The sequence below is a fragment of the Oncorhynchus kisutch genome, linkage group LG22, assembly GCF_002021735.2.
Source record: "Oncorhynchus kisutch isolate 150728-3 linkage group LG22, Okis_V2, whole genome shotgun sequence".
NCBI classification, from domain to species: domain Eukaryota; kingdom Metazoa; phylum Chordata; class Actinopteri; order Salmoniformes; family Salmonidae; genus Oncorhynchus; species Oncorhynchus kisutch.
In genome coordinates, this window is record NC_034195.2 from 24,352,464 (window position 1) to 24,371,572 (window position 19,109).

At 42.2% G+C, this 19,109-nt stretch overlaps 2 protein-coding genes across 6 annotated transcripts in view; both read right to left on the reverse strand.

Moving 5' to 3' along the window:
- The window catches only part of LOC109867237 (nuclear pore complex protein Nup93), a 32,877-nt gene extending 17,452 nt beyond the window's left edge, over nt 1-15,425 (reverse strand). The window contains exons 1-5 of one of the 5 annotated variants that reach the window (XM_020456272.2): nt 15,296-15,424; nt 13,962-14,148; nt 12,582-12,699; nt 958-1,020; nt 7-135 (exon numbers count right to left, since the gene is read on the reverse strand). In XM_020456272.2, coding sequence (XP_020311861.2) covers nt 7-135; nt 958-1,020; nt 12,582-12,699; nt 13,962-14,148; nt 15,296-15,359 — 561 coding nt within the window. In that variant the 5' untranslated portion in view covers nt 15,360-15,424. Of the gene's footprint in view, nt 1-6; nt 136-957; nt 1,021-12,581; nt 12,700-13,961; nt 14,149-14,835; nt 14,958-15,195 lie in introns of those variants that run through there. The other 4 variants (XM_020456273.2, XM_031801414.1, XM_020456274.2 and 1 more) reach the window with 4 other exon arrangements.
- A 1,613-nt stretch (nt 15,426-17,038) lies between these two features.
- mt2 (metallothionein 2) lies at nt 17,039-18,214 on the reverse strand. Its single transcript, XM_020456471.2, has 3 exons — nt 18,069-18,214; nt 17,895-17,960; nt 17,039-17,249 (listed from the first exon to the last, which is right to left on the reverse strand). Exons 1-3 carry the CDS (start codon nt 18,091-18,093, stop codon nt 17,158-17,160), a joined length of 183 nt encoding a protein of 60 aa, XP_020312060.1. The 5' UTR covers nt 18,094-18,214; the 3' UTR covers nt 17,039-17,157.
- Nucleotides 18,215-19,109: the final 895 nt, after the last annotated feature.

Consider the following 19,109-nt stretch of genomic DNA (forward strand, 5'->3'; position numbering starts at 1 on the left):
ACTGACCTCTATGTCTTGGCTGAAGTCCAGAGCATCTTCCCCTGCTCCCAACAGGGTGTGCAGTACTCTCTGCTTCACCTGCTCCCACTGAACCAGCATGGACTCGCGGTGGTACTCCTCTGCCAAGAGGAACGTCTGACAGAAAACAAGAACATGTGAGCACAAAATAGAGAGAAAAAGAAAAAGAACTTGGTAACAAGTAACTTGGACAGAACAATTTGAAAGAATTTGAGAGAACCAGGCTAGGTTGCATAAATGGGAGAGACCTTGTGATTTGTTAAAAATAGCTAACACTGCAAAACCTCTCGTCATGAGAGATATCTGTACACAATAAACACCTCCAATCACCACAGTCACCCATGCAGGTATCCTGGGGCCCCACACAGTGAAAGTGAGATCCGAGACTTGGACGGGCTCTTCAAACTGGGTCACGCCCTGTGATGCCTGGGTGTGTGGAGGGATGGGATTGTGAAGCTAAATGGGTCTGCATTCATGGCTGGTCCAGATTTAGCCAAGAACAGATTAGACAAGAAATAGACAAGGTCTCTGGATTCTCTCTCATTCCCACCGGGACAGAGGATGATAATTGGAACGGTTCCTAATTAAAGCCGCTCTGAAGTCATGCAGAGGAAACCATTTTAGAAAGATAATAGGCTAAGGGTTTAAATCGGAACAAGGTGAGCAAATCATGATTGGCAACCGAGGGTATGGGTTTAATATTTTTATTAAAAAGAATGAAACTGATTGAAAATATAGCGTACGTATTTGAAAATTAGGTATGCCAAGCTGTCAGAGAGAAAAGTTAGGAGATACAATCTATGACCGAAACATATCTGTCCCATCTATTCATCGGGTGTGTAAAAGAAAATGTAAAACAAATAGGATTATTAGATGTGGACATGGGGTGCAATGAGGGTGTGGTCATGGCAACTAGTCAGAGGAGAGTGCGCCACCTACCCTGCGACGTGACTCCTCGATGGCAGAGAGCAGCGCATTGTCCCTCTCATTCTTCAGAAAGCCCTGGAAGGAGAGAAATGGCTGGAGGTTAGACCGAATCTAGCCTACTTTCCACTTGACCACACACACATACACGGCTCCTGCAAGACGCTAGGGCTCCTAAGGAGAAGAAAGAACTATCATTATCACGATCGCAGTGCTAAAAATGGGAGAGGCTAACAATCAGGGCGTAGCCCGTAGAAGCCTCCTCCAGACCTGACATTCTAAACATTCAAAAATAACTTCTGTTACATATCTTCTCAAGCGTTAAGACATTTTCATGCTCATTCTATACAGCACCAGCCCATCTACCAATCCCAAACAGTTCAACAGAGCAAAAACCCAGAGCACATCAAGGCATTTTACAGTTATTTCAACAGCCTGACTGATAAGCACCAGCCGATTAGACTCACAGCACCTGGCCCTTTGTCCCCATATCATCCCATTTTCAATTACCTTAGGGAACAAACTCCAGTGGGCTGACATTCATCAGCATCTACATTCAACTGGCTAACATCATATACAAGAGATGGATGGATGCATCTTAAAGACTAAAATGTACAATGTCCGTCTGCGGTCAAAATTGTGATATAGCAAGTTTACCATTCAGTACCCCCCAAAAATGGCAGTACTATTGCAGTTACAATACTTACACACCTAAAATTGACCTCTTGTTTTCTCAAGTTAACAGCATAATGAGGTTAATGAGCAAATTTGCACACTGTGCTCATCCCTTACAGAGTAAGCTAATTAATGTACACTTTGGAGGGCAGAGAAACAGCCTCCGCTCCCTTCGATGCACGAAGAGAAAACATTTTGTACCCAGAACAGGCAGAACCGCCCTCAGAGTAGAGCTGTAGGCTTGCACCAGGCAGCCAGAGTGGCAGGGGGAATGAAACTCACACACCCACACATACAGCAAAGATGTAGAACAGGGCGGTGGTGGAGGGGTCAATGCATCTAAATCAGGGTGGGGTTGGCTATGGGCAAGAATAAGAGCTAGCTTACTGTATGCCAAATGGTGGTGATGAAATCATCCACAGATCCATTGTGGATCGTGAGTAACCAAAGCCAAGCCCATGACTTTGACGCATAGTGGCCACCAGCCTGCCACAATGACACAGATACCCTGATAAGACACTGACAGTCATCACAATGGATGTCACTCTCACTAAGCCCATCCTCTGTGATACTGGACAATGTCTTAATATAATCTAGGCTAAACACCGGCCACACCCTTCCACAATGTGAGGACACTAACTTGCCCTAAACATCAGATAATTTAGCCTATAGTTGCTTTCCATATTCCATAAGAGTCGGTTACATAAGAGACAGTCTCATGCCTTTTAGAGAGGAATGACCTTTTATGCAGACGTGACATTTTCAAAGCTGAATAAGGTAATGTCATACTTGAGTTTGCGATTAAAAGGGGCAATCCAGTGCAAAAAGTGATTTAACTTCTTTAATGTGTTATTTTATTTTCACACTAGGAGGTTGAAATAACACTGAAATTGTAGAAATTATAATTCCCTTTTAGAGCTTTTTGAATAAATAAAAAATACCTGGAATTTCAGCCTGTTGAGGGGGAATAAAGTTTTTGGCCCAAAGCACATCACAATCTGATCTAATTAGTCTGACCAATGACCAGTAATCTTTTATTTGCATATGTATGCTCCTACTTTGAAAGGGTAAGCAGGGTAGGCTCTAGACGATACTATCCGCCAATCAGGGCTGAGTATGTAAATATATTTACATTTGTATCAACACGATCAGACTGAGCATTTCAATAGCAAAAGGAAGCTCATGGAAATAAAAATGATCAAATCTATATTTGGAGCCATTTTCATGAAAAAAAGTGATACATTTGAAATTGTGATTTAAAAAGATGGCATGGGGGCTTTAAGGCCTGCAGGCACACATGTACACTTCCTCGTCTAACATTAGGAGATACTATAGAAATGTGAACATTCAAGAAACGGAGTAACGGAGTAAAACTAAGCCTATTCGGTCCTTTTACAGGTGTCAATAGGATATATAATAATATATAGCAGCCTATGCATTCTTTCAGATAATGGGCCTTTTCCTGCAAACCGTCTCGGTCTTGGCGCCCGTCATCTCCAGGACGGACGGGGCAGCATCCCCCTTCCCCCTCACAGCTGCTTCAGCACCACAGCCCTCCCCCTTGCCACAGGCTCAAACCCTCGCCCCTGTCTGTCCACTCCATCGCATCACCAGACATCAGAGTGGCAGCCGTCCGCGTCTTGACTGACAGTTATAAATTATCATTGACTTATTACTTCTTCAGCAGCCGACCGTCAAATGACAAGAGTAAATGCACAGTGCGGAGAGAGCCGAGGGGGTGGGGGTGGGGGGGGCTTTTCAGTATCACAAGAGCAGTAACGATCCTCTATTCAATAGATAAATCAAAAGGATGATTTCCTGCTGTATCTTGCCAATTACATTTCTTGCTCAGTCATTGTGCTGGGTCCTCCTATCTTCCTGTCGTCTGTGGCAGAGAGGAGCGCCCCCCTCAGGAGATTCTGCTCTCCAAATGAAACAGGTTCTACCCAGTTTGCACCCTAGGAGCTGACAATGGAGCTATTTATATACCAGGAGAGCTCAGGTCATGTCTCCACACACAGCAAGACATACAAAGAGCAGAAATCTGAATAAATGTATACATTCCTAATGATGTGGCATTGTGTGAAGAATAAAACGGATAATGCGTTTCAGTCTATGGTTTCCAGGAAGCGAAGGGTCCAAAAGGGAGGGGGAACTTATCCGCATTTTCAGCAATTAATGCATTTCCAAATAAACCTTAATTGAAATCATACACTGTAGGCCATCATTTCATATTTAGGCAAAAATAGAAGCTCTAAACACCCTGAGTAACGCACAAAGAATCTGTAAACTCCCTAGATCTTATATTCATGGCATTTATACAGCGAAATATACATATGCAGTATGTAACCCAATATAGCCAGCGTGTCTGAATCTCTAGAACCTTCTAGATAATTGCATTGTCCCTCACAATTTGTATTGCGTATACTGCTTAGGTTTTGCAAGAACAGAAAACATTCACTATTGTTTACTAAAGAAAAGGTACTGCATAGGAACAAATACACACGTTACACATGCTCCATAACACCATGCCAATACGTGTCACATACATGCGCACATACATGGCATGGCTCGGTCAAACGAGCAGTCTAAAGCAATCTACGGGTTCAAAAATGATGCATTTTTAATTCACAAATGATCATAATTGTACTGTCTGCACATGATTACACCACCACAAACAGAAAGCATTCTATAACATCTTAAAATAAATTCTGTCATCTGGATTTGTTAAATTCTGTTTCAACATTTTCCCTTAGTGTAATGCTGCTCAGCAGTTCCACAGAGGTAATAAAAAAACTACGTGTGACAGGGCAGTAGCTAAAAACCTGCAGCTCATCTTCATTTACTCTGAGACAATGAGTGGAGTACGGGAGGTGAAACCCCACCCTTGTGCCACCACTTCCTGTGTAGAGAATAAGCATTCATTTAAGTGAACACCACCATAATCATCGTTATCATCTCCATAGTCACAGACAGAGTGACAGGAAGCAAGGAAAAGTAAAGAGAAGGTGACAGACAGATCTTCACACAGACAGAGCAGATGTATGAGCGCAGTGGGTCTGTGTGTGGAGGCAATACTTACTCATGCTGTGGCTCTGCCTGCCAGGCAGGGAGAGAGAAGAGGCGCAGGTAGCCAGGCGTAGACAGACCTATGCCTGACACTAAACACACTGCCCAGTCTCTCCAGCTGAAGAACTGAGCCGGAGCCATTCTGGGGCGTTTTCGGACCCTCCGACTGGGCTGGCATCGCAGATGCTGCACCTTACTCACGCAATGTGGGCCACCGGTGTGAACCCAGATATGTACCACATGAAGGGTTACTGTAGGCTGTTTTATTGTTGGAGGACTGTACCAAGTCATCCCTCAGACACAGGGGGGGATCAAGGAGGAGTGATCATTCAACCTCACAGGTCTTCCCTCTCCATCAGTAGATCCTTCCCCGCCGCCTGCTTCTTTCCAGCATCCCTGCTGTCCTCTTCTCTCAGTACCACTCATTTCTTCCTTTTATACATATGCATCACTCTTTTTCCCTCCTCCCCCAGCGCAATGCAATTAATGTAATGGATTTTCTCTCCCTCTGCTGATGGCTTCCGACATCCTGTCCAGAAAGTGGGCTAATAATCCTCTTAAGAGTCATGTTTAGTTAATGAGAAGGGTGCAGTGGCTTCTCAGGGGGGTATACACCGAGTCCACGGCTGCACAGACCAAGACACAGGCTGCACAGACCAAGACACAGGCTGCACATGTGAAGCTATTTTCCCAAAGTCTGCTGTAGCAGCAGCTGCGCTTATCAGACTCTGTCAAGAGAATGCATGCCATCACTATAGCTGCTCTCAGAGAAAGAGGGGGAGGGAGACAGGAGGAGCAGAACAAGATGGAATAGAGAAACAGAGCAGGAGAGAAATACTTCTCTGCCATTTTATCATTCCACTCTTTTTCCTCTCTCTCACCCCTATTTTATTTTCCTTTGGGTTTTATTCTGTCCATCATTTCTCTTATTGCTCCATCTTTCTCTCCATCCTTCCCTTGGTTATTTCTATCACCCCTTTCTCACCTTCAAATAGTTTTCCTTTGTCTCCATCCTCACTGATGCGACCCACATCAACACATACAAATATAACAAATGGCAAAAAATGCAGAGTAGGCTACATAAATCATATGCATTCGCAACCATGTATACTACAGACATCATTCACACCTCAATTTCTCTCTCTGAGCCACCCACATAGAGATAGAGGCTACGCCTCATCAGCATCCAGCTTTTCCTTTGTGTTAGCCAAGCTAACCCTTCAGCACAGGAACATACAGTAAGTACTACACAGTGCAATCACGCTCAATGTAAAAAAACACCACACAATATTATCACCAGTGCCTAGGCTACTGAAGAGACCAAGCCATGGATGCAGTGCAAGACAATGGGGAGAATGTCAAATCAGTACCACCTCATATACTACATACAAGTTTAATTTCCTGGCCTAATTGTCATGATCAATGAATAGCTCACAGGTTGGCAATACATAGGCTAGGTATGACAGATATATTACTTAGCAATCAAGGAACACACAGTTTGTATTGTAACATAGGCTATTTGAGAAAAGTGAATTTCATTGTCCCCCAGTTTGAGAACAATCAATCTAATAGCTTTTCTGTACCTTGACTAAACTTTACAAAGGCTCCCTGTCCTTGAGGTTAACACATGAGCCACCAGTAATGTGAGAGTAATTGTGGCTTTATACAGCAAGGCCACATAGGTTTCCAAAACATATGTCCCATTAATTGCCTATGAAAACTATCATGTGAAAAATAGACAGAAATACAACTATGCATAGTGGATAGGGAGTACAGTACAGTAGAAGGCCAGCCACTTCCCACTGTGTCTGGCCCAAGCACTCAACTGAGTCCAGCTAAAAGGGCCTGGTTAAATCCTGCCAACAGGCTAAGTGCACTTCCAGTAAAACCAAGGCTCCACCCGGCCGGCCCACCACACGTCAGGTTGAAGATTACGGAGAGGGAGCACTGGGGTCATCAGAAAATGAGATCAATACAACACCCCACTCATTCCTCGACTATCTGTGGCCTTCCCATCCCCGCTCAGAGACCCACTCAGCCCATGTTAAAGGCCTAATTGGAATCATAATTTTCTTATGGTGTGGATGCAACCTCATCTAGAACAGGCTAATCAATGCATTTGATTTTGCAATATTATCAACACTTCTAAAATAAATATTGTAGTGTCAATGTCTTTTTACCCAGTTAAGAGCAAGAGAGAACATTGTATGTTATAGTTTGACGGTCTGGGAGTGGCCAGAGGATGGCAGCCTCTTCTAAGGCCGGAACGATACCAGTATCGTGATACCCGTTAGTATCGCGGCAAGGAAACAGAATACAAAATTGATTTAACTTCTTTAGGAAAACAGCCCTAATGTTGGAAACAAACATTATGTTGTCATCCAGTCACATGCATTGATTTTCAAAGCTATAGCACACAATATTTTACATATAGCAGGTTTTTAAAGGACCAAAGAGTTTAGTCTGCTTCATGTTTCCATGGAAAAAATATTGCGATACTAGTATCGTCCCGGCCCTACAGTCTGAAGGCCACTAACACAATGGAATAACTGTTTAGTAATGGTGCTAAACATCTTTTTCTTATTATATTTCAACATACTGTATACTGACTGGAGATTATTCCCCTCATCTTCTATTCCTCATCGGTTCCCACTAAATAGCTTCAGATTTGCAGAAACATCATCCGTTGATGTAACACAATTGTCGTCAGGAAATGTATAGGAGATGTTGTACCCACTGTGACTTTTAAACCTACCCAAACCAGAAACCGTGGATAGATGGCAGCATTTGCGGGTAAACTGAAAGCGTGAACCACCGTATTTAACCTTGGCAAGGTGACTGGGAATATGGCCGAATACAAACAGTGTAGTTAATACCTCCATAAGGCAATCAAACAGGCAAAACGTCAGTACAGAGACAAAGTGGAGTCGCAATTCAATGGCTCAGACACGAGACCTATGTGGCAAAGTCTACAGACGACAAAGGGAAAACCAGACACACTGATATCGTCCTCCCGGACAAACTAAAACCCTTCTTCGCCTGCTTTGATGATAAAGTGCCACCGATGCGGCCCGCTTCCAAGGACAGTGGGCTCTCCTTCTCCGTGGCCGACGTAAGGAAGACATTTAAGGGTGTTCACCTTCACAAGGCTGGCGGCCCAGAGGGCATCCCTTGCCCCGTCCTCAGAGCATGTGCAGACCAGCTGGCTGGAGTGCTTATGGACATATTCAATCTCTCCCTATCCCAGTCTGCTGTCCTCACATGCTTCAAGATGGCCACCGGGGCGGCAGTGTAGCCTAGTGGTTAGAGCATTGGACTAGTAACCGAAAGGTTTCAAGTTCAAATCCCCGAGCTGACAAGGTACAAAATCTGTCGTTCTGCCCTTGAACAGGCAGTTAACCCACTGTTCCTAGGCCGTCATTGAAAATAAGAATTTGTTCTTAACTGACTTGCCTAGTAAAATAAAGGTAAAAAAATGTTTTACTTAAAATTGTATTGTTCCTGTACCCAAGAAAGCAAACTAAACGACTAGCACTCACTTCTGTCATCATGAAGTGCTTGGAGGGGCTAGTTAAGGATCATATCACCTCTACCTTACCTGACACTTCAATTTGCTTACCGCCCCAATAGTCACAGATGATACAATCGCCATCGCACTGCACACTACCCTATCTCATCTGAAAAAGAGGAATACCTATGTAAGAATGCTGATCATTGACTATACCTCAACATTCAACACCATATTACCCTCCAAGCTCATCATTAAGCTTGGGGCCCTGGGTCTGAACCCCACCCTGTGCAACTGGGTCCTGAAATTCCTGACGGGCCGCCACCAGGCGGTGAAGGTAGGAATCAACACCTCTACTTCGCTGATCCCCAACACAGGGGTTCCACAGGGGTGCATGCTCAACCCCCTCCTGTACTGTACTCCGTTCACCCATGACTACGTGGCCACGCACACTTCCAACTCAATCATCAAGTTTTCAGACGCCACAACGGTAGTAGGCCTGATTACCTACCTACAGCCTACAGGGAGGAGGTGAGGACCCCGGGAGAGCAATGCCAGGAAAATAACCTCTCACGCAACGTCAACAGAAAAAAGGAGCTGATCACGGACTTCAGGAAACAGCGGAGGGAGCACGCCCCTATCCACATTGATGGGACCACAGTGGAGAAGTTCCTGACCTCATCCAGAAGGCGAGGTCAGTACAGGTGCATCAAAGCTGGAACCAAGAGACTGAAAAACAGCTTCTATCTCAAGGCCATCAGACCATTAAATAGCCATCGCTAGCCGGCTTCCACCAGGTTAACCAACCCTGCACCTTAGAGGCTGCTGCCCTTGGAATCACTGGCCACTTTAATAATGGAACACTAGTCACTAGGTTTGCACATTTGAGGGAATATTCAGAGGTGGAAACTTTCTGTGGGAATTAACAGGAATATATGGGAATTAACGGGAGTATATGGGCATTAACGGAAATATATGCAAATTAATATTAATACTACTTAAACGTAGATGTTTTTGCATTGGATATATTTTCCATATCATCTGGAGACAGAAACATAAACCTTTTACCTTATCTTAAGTAGACAATTGCAAATGATTAAATCCTTCCAATTGAAAAGAAATACAAATTAGTTACGAATTGAACTTTAATTAAATGAGTTGACTCTTCACATGGGACAATTTCACTGAACAACAAAAGGGAATATTTTTTAAATTAAATTTGACCTTTATTTAACTAGACAAGTCAGTTAAGGACAAATTCTTATTTTCAATGACGGCCTAGGAACAGTGGGTTAACTGCCTGTTCAGGGGCAGAACGACAGATTTTTACCTTGTCAGCGCGAGGGTTTGAACTTGCAACCTTCCGGTTACTAGTCCAACGCTCTAACCACTAGGCTACCCTGCCGCCCCACTGATCCATCGCATCTCCCAAAAACATTTTCAATATACATCTGTAAAATGATAACCTTAACTTTAGTTTCTAGACTGTCTTCCTCTCAGGCTTCCATGTCTTCTCCCTGGACCTCCTCAATGTCCACCCCTTGAACATCAGACTGAGGCCTCATCGTTACTGTCACTTTCCAACCTCTTTGAGGATGGCTCATTGTCAGGCACAAAAAGCCTAAACTTTGCCCGGATGGCCACCAATTGTTCCCATCTTGTATTGGTCAGAAATTGTTAGCTGTAGGCTACTCTTTACTAGTTAACAACAAATCATGTATGTCATATAAAATATATTCACCCCACCCAGTATTGTAATCATAACTTACCAGAAAGCATGTAGTCCTTGGCTCACAGTGTAGTAGTGTGGGCTCAATAGCATCTCATTAGAGTGCAAGATCTTGAGAATCAGCTGTACATGTGATGGAAGAATGCACTGTGCATGCGGAGGGTTGCAATTCCATTGAATTGAGAATAGATTAATCAAAATATGCCACAAGACCTAGAATTGCCTTATGTGTATCCCACAAAAACATTTCACTGTTATAAGCTAACTTTTTTGATGAATTTAAGCAAAATTCCCCAAATTCCAGTGCTTAACTTCCCATGGAAAATTTCCGGAAAAATGCCAGAAATTTACCTGAAAGTTTCTGATCCTGTGCAACCCTACCAGTCACTTTAATAATGTTTACATACTTCTTTTTTTGAATCTTATATGTACAGTTTAAGTCTGAAGTTTACATACACTTTAGCCAAATACATTTAAACTCAGTTTTTCACAATTCCTGACATATAGAAATTCCCTGTCTTAGGTCAGTTAGGATCACCACTTTATTTTAAGAATGTGAAATGTCAGTAATATATTATATTAGAGAATGATTTATTTTAGCTTTTATTTATTTCATCACAATCCCAGTGGGCCAGAAATGTACATAAACTCAATTAGTATTTGGTAGAATTGCCTTTAAATTGTTTAACTTGGGTCAAACATTTCGGGTAGCCTTCCACAAGCTTCCCACAATAAGTTGGGTGAATTTTGGCCCATTCCTCCTCACAGAGCTGGTGTAAATGAGTCAGGATTGTAGGCCTCCTTGCTCGCACACAATTTTTCAGTTCTGCCCACAAATTTCTATAGGATTGAGGTCAGGGCTTTGTGATGGCCACTCCAATACCATGACTTTGTTGTCCTTGAGCCATTTTGCCACAACTTTGGAAGTACGCTTGGGGTCACTGTCCATTTGGAAGACCCATTTGCGAACAAGCTTTAACTTCCTGACTGATGTCTTGCGATGTTACTTCAATATATCCACATAATTTTCCTCCCTCGTGAAGACATCTATTTTGTGAAGTGCACCATACCCTCCTGCAGCAAAGCACTGCCACAACATGATGCTGCCACCCCCGTGCTTCATGGTTGGAATGGTGTTCTTCGGCTTGCAAGCCTCCCCCTTTTTCCTCCAAACATAACCGTGGTCATGATGGCCAAAGAGTTCTATTTTTATTTAATCAGACCAGAGGATCTTTGTCCCCATGTGCAGTTGCAAACTCTAGTCTGGCTTTTTTATGCCGGTTTTGGAGCAGTGACTTCTTCCTTGCTGAGCGGCCTTTAAGGTTATGTCGACATAGGACTAATTTTACTGTGGATATACAGTGGGTCAAAAAAGTATTTAGTCAGCCACCAATTGTGCCAGTTCTCCCACTTAAAAATATGAGAGAGGCCTGTAATTTTCATCATGGGCACACTTCCCACTGTAGATACTTTTGTACCCGTTTCCTCCAGCATCCTCACAAGGTCCTTTGCTGTTGTTCTGGGATTAATTTGCACTTTTCGCACCAAAGTACGTTCATCTCTAGGAGACAGAACGCGTCTCCTTCCTGAGCAGTTTGACGGCTGTGTGGTCCCATGGTCTCTATAACAGTCACAGATCAAGAGAACACTGGACAGGGTTTGAAACCCACTAATATGCCATGTATCCATTTTGGTTCTGAACAGATCACATCAATGGGTAATTCCATAATATGAAACCAGTAAAAGTATGGTTGCTTCTGACCTCTGATTATTATGACAATGGCCCCAAATATTTGTCCATGTTTTTTGCGTGTTTTTTTCTCAAATCACTAGTCATGAGTCTGAGGGCTTAGAGCCCAAATTCGTGTGACAGACGGTGGTAAGCAATAACTATCTTTATCCACAATTTGGAATACCACCATCCTACTAAAAAATTTCTGAGAAATTAGCCCTATTCACATTTGACCTATTTCAACTCTAAATATACTAACATGTGGTAGTTATGAATCTTATTAATGCTCGATTTAATGAATTGTTTTATCAGTTGAGGCAGAGCAATTAATCCAATTCTGATGCAAGCAAAATTCCTCCGTTGGAGGATTAAGAATCAGAAGGGAAAATCAGGAATCCCCCAACTAGGTTTTCTGGAAATTTTACAACCCTACATCGCCACCAACTTGAATCAAATAGGCCGAAGATAACTCAAAATCCTTTGATTTTAATTAACTTTTGTGAATGCATTTAAACAACAAACTCATCATTTCAGGCAGTGGGTTTGATATAGGCTACAGAACGATGAGTAGAGATTTGGACACTATACACTTGTCAGACATCTTTCCCTAGACAGAAAACATTTCTAATCCTCCCACCAGCAAGAGACTGCAATGATCCTCCAACAGAATCCATCAGCCTTTTGCTTATTAGCATAAAAATCATTACACATTAAACCTCAGCTGTGACATTAACAGAACCAGATATGAATCCACCAGTTTGACTAAAAGCATAATCTAAAAACTATTAATTACCATCACCTGCCTGGCTGCCCTTGACTCTGAAAAACATAAAAGTGAAGGTCCTAACATGCAACAGGACAGGTGTGGATGAAAAAGTAGCCCAAAAGCTCAAACAGCCCCACAATCGTAAAGAGAGTGTGAATACCTGGATGTCAGTGTCCTTCACTGGCTCTAGAGGTTCAAAGGTGGTGGCAGCACTCAGGCTCTCCAGACGCTGGGAGATGTGGAAGATGTCCAGGCCTCTGGACCCAAGGAGGATGGACCTACAGGGAACAGGGGAACCAGCAAATTCCATTTGTTTAGTAGACTATCCTCTAGAGCCCCCCATACTCAACGGGCGAACCGAGGTCTGGTTGGGCTTCGACCCCTGGTATCATATAAACACACATAAGACATGGAAAGATTTGTAGAATTGCAGGAAAGTATCTTAAAACTGCTACATTTTCCCTCCGGCAAAAAGAGGGGTGTGAACAGTTTGGGGTCGCATTGGTTGCGAGGGTGGGGTTCGTTACTACGCCAAGAAATCAATTTCTACCTGAACCTTCGCCACCTAGGACATTTGTGTGACTGGACCTCCTCAAATAGCACTTGAGGACCCCTGCTATAGAGGGCATGAAGTAAGTTGAATGCAATGCAGAACATAACACAGAGCTACACATCTCTAACATAAGATAGCTCCCATAAACTTGATGTCCCAGAGTACAAATACAGATGACAATGTAAGATGAAACATCTGCCCACTATCTCACACAATAGTGACAAGATCACATAATTGCAAGCAGCCTATAATCAGTCATATGTATTGTCATCTGAATAATCAGCAGTCATAATGATGAGCTTTGTGCAGGTAACATCAAAATCTTACTACCCTCAGACTCATGACAGGGGAAATCATAAAATAATAAAAGAGACGTTTATTAGAAAAGGACCACACTGATTTGAAATAATATCACAGACTATGAAGATCATCTCTACAATGTGTATGTTTACATGCACATAATTGGATATTAAACTGATTATAGCATTAGTCATGTAAACGCCTTACTCTGCTTATCTTAAATAGTCGTACGGTAATAATCAAAGTAGGCATAAGCCGAATTAAAACACCTGATTTTCTGCACAATCTTTCCGAATTATTAGGACATGATAACAGTTTAATCGGCGTTCCAGTGGTGTATTTGATCTGCACATGGGCCAGCACCAGGCAGCGCAGGCTTCCTCTTAAGCACAAGTGAAGTGAGTTCGGAAAAACTGAAATTATGCATCTTAGAAATAGTAAACATACAAACTTTATATGTCCAAACTGAAAATCAAATAGTCTTCACAAAATAACAAGTCCCATTAGTAGCCTGATTTCAGATGTGTCCATATAAACAGGATTATTAGAGAAATTGTGCTTCTTGCAAAGCATGTAAACTTTTAAACAAACTATTATATTAACCTGACTATGCACAATCATTATTGTGTGCATGTAACAGTGCTCAATAAGAAAATATCAGTGACTGATACCCAAGAGAGAACTTACGCTTTCACGTCAGCAGTGTCTTGTGATGTTCGAGTTAAGGTGCGGGAGCGTAGCCTCTCTCCAGCCTGCTGGATCTCCTGAAGGTTCCTCTCAACATGAGGAAGCTCAGACACGGCCTCAGTCTCTGCTGCAAGCTGCTCTGCCTGCTGCAGGAGTTCTCCAAAGCCCTCCGCTTCCATGGCAACCACTGGGAGTCAAGAGACAGGATGGCTGGATTAAAACAAATATAACTATACTGGGTTGAATGGCATGCAGTCTTCATGACTCTAGCCTAACTATTAAAAATACGACCTAGTCAAACCATTACTCTGTTCCAGCTGGCTGATAGGAGTTATTAGATCGGTACAGTTTGGCATAGCACAGAGAACAATGAGAAAAGATTTTAAATAGACAATATGGCGGCCTACACATTGTTGGATGACTTCATGGAGCAATGTTTTGTTTTTTAACTTTATTGACAGAGCGTTTTCTAAAACATTTGTCGTCTTCTTCCAAGTTGGAAATTGAGGAAGTAGGTTATTGCCAAGTTAAGGTTGGTCGAAATTTCTCTATAATACACCAACAAGTACCTAACCTGTAAGTAAGGCTGAGTTAGCCTGTAACAATCTGACTGCTAGCTATCCTAATCCTGGCTGGGAACATGTCATTAAACATATCAGTGACTGTCTGCTGTTTAGGCCTAATGACTGATTCCAGATATCAATCATTCCAGATAAACAAAACATTCTTGATGAAAACTTAAATTAAAGGCTGTAATGTAATGTTAGTGTATGTAATTATGTTGTCCAGACCAGGACTGATCACTGGAGTGGTTCTATATAAATCAGTGTTTATTAATCTGTCACGGGCCACACCATGTACAAACTAATCTTACCCTTTTCCCCAGTCGTCAGAAAATCGAACCCAACGCGCGCATGCCCCCTTAGCACGATTAGCTATTAGGCTAGCTTGCTATCGTGGTGAGCCTCTTACTACGAATAGATTTTGATATGACTGTCTAAAAAAACGTATATACGAATTACACATTTTATGCCATCAACATTTTAAAATAAGTCATTAATGTAGCTAACGTTAGACAGGCACAAAGGAAAGCACGTTAGCAAACTGGCTAGTGTCATGCTTGGCAAGGACAGACCGCGTACTGATGAATGGTGCTAGTATCAGCTAGCAGGATAACTACAATAACTAGTATCATTCCTTGCTCGTTATAACGCGTATTAGCTGGGCAACTTACAAGAAGCCTAGATAGCAAATGATCCTTTCCCTTGTTCCACAACTAATAGTTATAACAGTTATTTTGCGCTTATCTCATTTTTCCCCCCCGTCGTACATACATTTTACCCCGGCACTTCTGAGGTCTACGGTGATTGGATGATGTCTCGTTTTCCAAAACGACATTGCGCGTTTTACTTGTGGGCAGCTCTCTGCCGCCACCTGCTGCGCTGGAGTGTAATGGAGGTGGTAGATCGAGAAGTCACGCAACCTTGTGCCTATACCGTCATCATGAAGGAATTGGGATCTCAGCCTCCAACCCAACCTCCCTTTTGGATGAGTCTGTCACATCCTAGGGATGGGGATAAAATTATCATGTATTGCAATTGTCATTTTTTCAATCCCTTCATGTGCTGGCATAAGTGACTTGCCTAGTTAAAGGTTAAATAAATTAATACAATATGCCTTTTTATAAAGTGTGACAGGCCTGCTATGCCTAATTGGTAACTAAACACCCAAAAAGTAAACACTCTTCAACCTAATCTACTATTAATCACTCATCTCAAAGCAGTGTTGACATGCAGGTTGAACTGTGTTAGAACAGTTTATTCATGTGTTACTCCACTTTACAATGCATGCGCATCATTTTCGTAATGTTGGCCAACCCATCTATAAACAAAAGTAGTGGAAAAAGGACAATTAGGCACTTAAACCTATGTATGACAGACCTGTGTGTAGTATTTAGATTTGCATTGAAGATTAGATACCAGCAGGTAGCAGACACTTGGTCAAGGACAGGTAATAAGATCTTAGATTTGCAGGAACCATTGAGTCAGGACTGTGTGACCTTCACATTGTCCCCACAATTACTCTGCAACAGCCTACTTGAGGGCCATACTTGGTCCCCAGCAGCAATTGGTTCCCATCCAAATACTTACAAGCATATTCTAGCCTTCATTGTTAGGGAGACACAGTATAGCATATTGTGGATACATTTACTCAGGCCATTTAACATTAAAAAGGGTTGTCTGAGGTGGCTGTCCATCCTGGTCTCAGACTAGACATAACTACAGGACACAAATCGGTATGATATGCAACTTAACCTAAGAGGGTAACCAGAATCACAGACAACTAGCATTTTAACTTGATAGCATGTTAGCTAACCCCTTCCCAAACCTAACTAGCTAAATATCAACCACAAACTGCTTGGAGTAACTCTGGATTGTAAAGTGTCATGGTCAAAACAGTGAGACAACAGTAGCTAAGATGCGAGAAGTCTGTCCATAAAGCACTGCTCTACCTTATCACTAACAAGGCAGGGCCTACCGGCCCTAGTTGTCACAGCTGGACTACTGTTCAGTCGTGTGGGCAGGTGCCACAGAACAGGGCGGCATGTCAAATCGTTCATGGGTCAAAGTGAGAGGTTGACAAGCTGAATGCTCCGAGCTCTGTATAAACTACCAGCACACAGCTCGGACACCCATGCACACCACAAGACATGCTAAAAGGTCTTCAATCCCAAAGACTATGGGAGGTCACATTGCAAACTAATAATTCACCTTACGGAAGGTAATGTGAAGACATGCTAGCACACTGTTTAGGGTTAAACAGTGTATGCGTTACACGATTTACAGTTCTCTTTGATGTAAGAGCCTTAGTGTTTGGACCCCAAGAACAGCTAATGGGAATCTGTTAATTCAATTTTGTATTTAGACAAATTGCCAAACAAAAATGTAATGGAAACTGATGGTTAACTAAGCGAATCGCCCACTTTTAATTTGGGAGGGAATCAAGAAACATGTAGACACCAGAAGGTTAAACATTGTGTTGTTACCCACCCCCAGTAACCCAAATGAAAGTCAAACTTGAAGTTCAATGGAATTTATTTTCTTACATTTAACAGACAAAGTACTAAGTCTAGGCTCAAGATGGTACAACCAATTTCGTAGGGAATGACTGCATTGTCACAGTAATGCACCAGGCCTCACTGACAACAGCTGGTATCGCAGGTCTTGCCCTTGCACACACAGCCTGAAGCACATTTACTGCAGTCGGAAGGACAGCAGGAGCAGCAACCTGATGGGACAAAAACCAATTGATTAGTGATGACCAATGACAGCCCATTACAAAACCTATTAATAAGGCTCTAGGATGAGTTGTCAACTTGTCTCTCCAGTTGTGGAGAACTTAATTAAAGCCTTCCGAGTTCAGAGTCCTCTTGAAGAGCCTAATTAGGCTACCAGGTGTTCATAACTAAGTAGGAAGATGGTATTGACCAGTTGGTCATTATCATCTTTGAACCATGCTTTGAACTCATTGAGAGAAACAGTTTCTAATGGCCAACATTGTCAACCATCATGCTGGTAAACATGTTAAAAATTACATTGCTTTTCATAAAAGTTGTGCAGTTGAATTTCTGCCGAAATTGCAGTTATCAAATCATTTCCTTAGGTGAAGCCAGCATGAGAGAGAAGTCGGCGCTCAGGACACAAGACGAGTTTCCCCCACTAGTAATTACCAGTTGGGGGCGTTAAAGTGGATTTCTCTCCAGTTGTATGTGGTAAATTACCTTCCCACTTGATTATCACATAGGGTGCCCAGCCCGTCCTCCATTTAACGTGCCACCAGACACCATTGAGAAGAGATTGCCCATGTAGGTATATTTACCCAATCTGAAGTGGTATTTAGAATGCAACCCCCCCCCAAAAAAAAAACACTTACTTTTCTTACAACTGGTGCACGCGCAGTTTGAGCACTTGCAGGATCCACCGCAGTTGCAAGAGCCAGCTACAAATAGACAGTTGCGTTAATAGATAATCAAAATGACAGGTAGTTGGTTTTCGAATAAATAGGTCTACATTCTGATTATATTAATCAATATACATGAAAACTTACTTTTAGAGCATTCACAAGGATCCATTTTTCAGTTTTTGATCGCGCTTCTTTAGTCAAATGAAGTATTTCAGCTTAATTTCACTGTTGAGTCGTAAGCTTTAAATTTCTCTTTGGCGAAGCACCGTTTTTATAGCGTCAGGGACAGACGGGTGCCGTGTGCAAAACAGTCTCGCGTTCAGACGATCAGGGTTTGCACCCGGGTTATTTCATTATACTGCGCGAAAATAATCAAGGAAGAGTTTCCTATTGTTTCCAAATTCCATAGCCTGTTACATAAACCTGATTACCACGTTGAACATCGATTAATTAAGGCTACACCTATATTTATTTAACTATACAAACATTTATTGGGATCTTTTTTGTTTTTAGTAACGCCTTCAATAACCCCCAGGGTCTGGAGTGTTGTAATCAATCAAGCCATTATATTGTTATTTTACAGGCACGATCTAATTGTAATGTTCAAATTCATGATGATTTAAATTGTTATATACTATTATCTAATCTGGGCATAGGCCTATAGATTAGAATGCGAAAAGTTAATATAATTATATTACTTGTTGGGAAGAATTTGAATAGGCCTAGTGTTTATGGAAATATATATTAAAACGACGATTTACAAATCACTAGATTGTTGACTGGTTTTCGGTTGGACAGTCATCGTTACCGTGCACAGTGCACACGGTACGCAAATTATTAAACGGTTCAGTTGTCACTTTTTCGGGAGTGGTGTTGTCATTGGTGCTGTGTTGAGAGAATCCAGCCCCGTGCTTCCTTTATCTGCACACGAGCTGTGCTTATGAGCAACAGTCGAATGTGAATGAATCACTTTGCGCATGTCGACTGAGTGTTAGTATTTTTCTAGAATATCTTGCCTGAGTAAATGAGCTGTGTCATTCCACAAACATTGTGCTACGTAATAAGAATAGTCACCGTCAGCATCCAGACCTACAATTAATTACAAATGACAGTTAAGAAAACAAAAACAATGATGCATTCAGAACTATTCTACATGCCTTTCATAAATACTTTCATCTTTCATCA